The sequence below is a fragment of the Watersipora subatra genome, chromosome 2, assembly GCF_963576615.1.
Source record: "Watersipora subatra chromosome 2, tzWatSuba1.1, whole genome shotgun sequence".
NCBI classification, from domain to species: Eukaryota; Metazoa; Bryozoa; class Gymnolaemata; order Cheilostomatida; family Watersiporidae; genus Watersipora; species Watersipora subatra.
In genome coordinates, this window is record NC_088709.1 from 27201843 (window position 1) to 27206900 (window position 5058).

Consider the following 5058-nt stretch of genomic DNA (forward strand, 5'->3'; position numbering starts at 1 on the left):
TATAGAATGTTTTGTAAGACATTGACTCATGAAAAGCATCTTACCAATTGTTGGGCATGGCACCTTCACATATAAAATGATGAGATATAGATGACTAAACCAAAGCTTGAATCAATTTTACGGAGTACATATAAGACTGTTTTAAGATGTCGAGCTAAATTTTTGGTTTTGGTAAAAACCTTTACCCTAATTGGTTTTGGCATATAATTAAGATGATAGCAGCTGGTATGTATCAAAGTAAAGCAGCCATTATTTTTGTGGCTTGCTAGTTATTTATATGGTACAAAAGGCTGGTAAATTTTTACTTCAAATCAAACTGGAAATTGCCAGTTTTTACGTATGTCTTAAACTGCTGATACTGTTTGTACCAGTTGCAACAGTTGAGTAAGAAGAAGCCTTGCGGCAACAGTCGTTGAATCATGCGTGGGTGTCTGTAGACAGTGCTGCTTTGTTAGCATATTGTATCTGTAAGCAGTGCTTTGTGCTAGTAGAGTGTATATTGTATTTGTGGGCGGTGCTTATTTATTTATTTATACATTATATCTTAGGCGGTGCTTATTGGCTAGTCAATGTATATAAAAGCTAACTGTGACCTATTATATTCAAAGACTAAAACAATAGCTATAATGGCAACTCTTTCATTTCTAGCACTGCTCATCTTGCTCATATCAGTGACCAGTCAAAGTAACATTGGACCATACAGTGCTGAACAAGAACTTTTTGTTTACCGACAACAGATTTACACTGTTCACCAACTTCTCCAGATTGAGTGCCCAGAGCTTGTCAGATTGAGAAGAGATGTCTATGATGAGAACATGCTGCCTTTGCACATTGAAGTCACTAAAATAGTTTATGGCAACCTGTTAAAAGCCCTGCAAGAATGTCGCGCAAATGATTCAGCAACCCAATCTACCGCAGAACCATCGACGGGGCTGTCTGTATCAGATAGGCTACCGATACCGCAAGGTATGAATTTTGCCAAAGGTTTTATTACATAAAAATAAAGCGGGCCAGTTTAAAACCATTTTTTTATGAATTTGCCAGCTTCCTGGCAAATATATTTTTTGTATTCTTTTTTACATGTTTTATGCATACAAATCTACAGTTTGTCATTGAGTATACAAAAGGACTAAACTGGTTGAATTTATAAGTGTTACATGTAGTTACTTACCATTTCTAAGTAAAAAATATGCTGTAGTTAGAGTTGTACTTTATATTTAACAAAATATTTATCTTTCAGACTGTCAGCAGCTTTATGATCGTGGATCCCGCTCACCAGGTGTATACCTAATTGATCCACTATATGCAGATATTGAACCATTTCCTGTCTGGTGCGACTTCTTTGATGACCATGGGTGGATAGTATTTCAGAAGAGGTTTAATGGCTCTGTTGACTTTTACCGTAACTGGACAGAATACAAGTCAGGATTCGGTAACACTGCCGGAGAGCATTGGCTTGGTAAATGAAACTGTCTCATCAATTTTAAAAAGCATGAAAATGTTGAGTACATTGCATCTCCATTGTATGACATTAATTCGTTCTAGTGTTGTCATTGCAAGGCAAAAATATTAGATAGGGAGAAATGGAAAACTGTAATAATATCTCTATATCTATATATATCTAACATAATACATGTATATATATACCTAATATTTAAAATTATATAAATATCATAAATATCTCTAAAATATATACATTATATATTTTCTATATATATCTAATATCGGTATGTATATATAATAAAATATAATATAGTTTGCATATATAATATATTTATATATATTATATATACAGGTATATATAACTTTAAATATATGTATAATATATATACATTTATATGTATAATATAATATATATATGTTTATGGGTTTAATAAATATATTATATTCTTAAATATATATATTATATTCGTATATATATACATATATATATATGTATATATGAATATATATATACACATATATACATATTAATATACATCTATAAATTATGTTCATCTATTATGTATATGTATATATAATATATATATATATATATATATATATATATATATATATATATATATATATATATATATATATATATATATATATATATATATATATATATATATATATATATATAGTTATAAATATATACTTTACAATATACATATTCATGCATATATATATATACATGTATCATATACATTATATGTATATACTGTTTGCAAATACTATTTATGGAAATTGTGTATGTGTGGTACACTTATAACAGTAAAGTGTTTTTGTATAACAAATCCCATTAATTGATTTGTTAGCAAAGTCAAAGTTTCTACAAAAATATCAACTAATTATCCCTTTGTTTTTAGGCTTGACCAAACTTTATGCTCTCACCAGATCAAACCAAAAACTCAACATTTTAGTCAGGGCTTCAAGCAACTCTATTCAGTCAGGAACCTGGACTAGTTTTTTCATACATAATGAGGATGATGACTACCGACTAGAGGTAGGTGTAATATTTGAAATATTGACAATCTATCAGCTGTTAGTTATTTTATGAATTGCTCAAATCTCGAATATTATATTCGACTGAAACTTTTGAGTTTTTAAAATTTTACATATTACATATTTTTATTATAGCAAACAAATTATATGTATGGTTTGTGATTTGTGTTACTAAAACATGTAACAGTCGGACAATTTTTATTTTTTTTGCAGAATAATGAAAATGAATTAATCGAATGAATTGATTAATGCCCATAAAAGCTGCTTATTGTTTGCTATTATAATTTATTTTTTATGCTGCTGCATCAATTAAATCTTTATTCAAATATTTAAACTCTATTAAAAAAATCATTGCAAGAAATAATTAAAATTTGAATATTTGCATCAAGTGAGATTCTTTTAGCTTAATTATTTCTCATTTTCTTGATCTCTTTTAAAATTGGTCTTCCCTTTTACGCAAACAGGTGAAATGGCAGCTGAACAAACATTTATAGATTTAATCTATCCAAACGGTCACTGATTAGTACGGAAGTTATTTCAGTTACACCGTTTAGTACTAAAAACTACAAAAGTGGATACGATAACAGAAATTTTGACTCAAACCAGAAAGAACCACAAACTTCAACCGTCTCTATAAAGGGCTACATGTACCGATGAAGTTCAATCTATAAGTTGTGCTGTCAAATACAGTATACATATACTTTTCATTTTGCTCATTTTTAAAGATCAAAAAACTGTTTATTAGAATTAACTACATAAATCGTAGTTAGTTTAAAAGCTAATAAAGCTGGAAAATTCAGTATTGTCTTAAGGTAAAACTTAGCAACTTAACGATTTACGGTGCAATAAAGTATTACTAAAAGTGTTGGTGTTTAGTTTTTGTCAGACTGTTTAACTCTTTACTCACAGGTTAGTGATGATGGCTATGAAGGGAGTCTACTAAAGTCTGACCTATCCAATCATGATGGAATGGCTTTCTCAACAAATGATCAGGATAATGATGTAGATTCTACGAGGGCCTGCGCCGTTACCTACCATGGTGTGTATGCCACTACACTTGCAAATATTGTCTTTTATATTTTAATAATGTTTACATTATGATCTTTAAAAATATGTAAATGCTAGAAAAAAATTAATTTCAACCTAAATGTGCATGGTATTGAATACTCAAGTAAAGTTACAATCTGAAATCCACTTCGATATTTGCGGGTATAACAGAAGTTTAAAAGGCTTTTAATAATTGCTTGAGTCCACACCTCACTTTCCTTATACCATATTATGTTTTGGTAAGTTGAAATCATTGAATGACTGATTAGCATTTAGCATGAGTAAAATTGCATTTGTGTTAATGAAATTATAGTAAATGTTTCCTGTCATGATTAGGTTGTGGACAATAATGAGTTACTGAAAGTTAGAATTCAGCATGAGTTGATTTAGTTAAGTTTATTTAGCTACATCTTATAGGTTGATTTAGTATCTCTTACTGCAGTTATGTCATAGTTATTGGTTGAGAGCTGCAAAGGTAAGCAAATGCTTACCCTTTTTAACAGACCAGAACATTTCAGAAGTGAAACGCTTCTGGAAGATTTTATAGAGTAACTCTCACTATTCTCTGACTTTGGTTGTTTTATCATGACTTCATTAGCTGTGCACCATCACTGTGAAATAAACACTGCAACAATTCAGCTTTCGTTGTTTCGAGTCTTACAGTCTTAATGTATATGTAATATGTATATATATATATTTACATGTGTATATTATATTATGATGTATATGATATAAATTTTTATTAGTTTTTTCATGCATTGTATGTCATTCAATCAAATTGTGTTTGTATAATAAAGAAACATATATAGTATTTGTAGTAAAATTGTATATATTTCAGGTGCATGGTGGTACAAGAACTGTTACACCTCCAATCTTAATGGAGGTTATAATAGGAATAGCGACAGTGGAGTACGTTGGTCTCATTTCTCTAACCGACTGGTAGAGACTGTGATGAGAATCAGTAGAGACTAAGGAGTACATTTGCTCTCAAAGTAACGAAATGGTTTGGTACATGAATATGTGAAATAGTCAAAAAGTTGGTTTTGGCTGTTATTATTAGCTTTTATAACTTTTACTCAACATTGGTTTGCAGCAACTAATTTAATAGTTAGCTGACTGTATTCCTGTATCAAATGCTTTCAGATTTTTGCATCTATTTTGGTTGATTTTTAGTTTATTTGGTAAGCCTTACACATATTTGTTTATTATTTCTTACATTGATTAGTGCAACATGCTGTTTTAGAAACAAGTTTGTTGGAGCAATGTACATGTATATACATACATGCAATCAGTAAAAAATAAAGTATGAAGTAGCAATTGTTATTGTGCCACAATATAATTTATTTACTCTTCTATTTTGTCTTTTTCATATTTTTTTTGTCTTTTACTTTTTCTCTTCCATAAGTTTTAACTCCTCTTCACGTTTTCTCAGACTTTTTCCTTCTTTTTTTCTATTTTCTCTCACTTTATCTCTTCATTCATTCCTTTTTACACTACGCTTTTCTGTCTTGTTTCACCATTTAT

General features: G+C 29.6%; 1 protein-coding gene across 1 annotated transcript; it reads left to right on the forward strand.

Annotated features, from left to right (window-relative positions):
- The first annotated feature begins 619 nt into the window (after positions 1-619).
- On the forward strand, positions 620-4851 carry LOC137386855 (microfibril-associated glycoprotein 4-like). Its single transcript, XM_068073030.1, has 5 exons — positions 620-966; positions 1241-1459; positions 2352-2488; positions 3397-3526; positions 4373-4851. Exons 1-5 carry the CDS (start codon positions 627-629, stop codon positions 4504-4506), a joined length of 960 nt encoding a protein of 319 aa, XP_067929131.1. The 5' UTR covers positions 620-626; the 3' UTR covers positions 4507-4851.
- The last annotated feature ends 207 nt before the right edge of the window (positions 4852-5058 follow it).

Coding starts and splice junctions, on each gene's coding strand:
- LOC137386855 (XM_068073030.1), top strand. CDS start 627: ATGGCAACTCTTTCATTTCTAGCACTGCTCATCTTGCTCATATCAGTG. Junction 967..1,240: donor TAGGCTACCGATACCGCAAG/GTATGAATTTTG, acceptor TTTATCTTTCAG/ACTGTCAGCAGCTTTATGAT. Junction 1,460..2,351: donor TGCCGGAGAGCATTGGCTTG/GTAAATGAAACT, acceptor CTTTGTTTTTAG/GCTTGACCAAACTTTATGCT.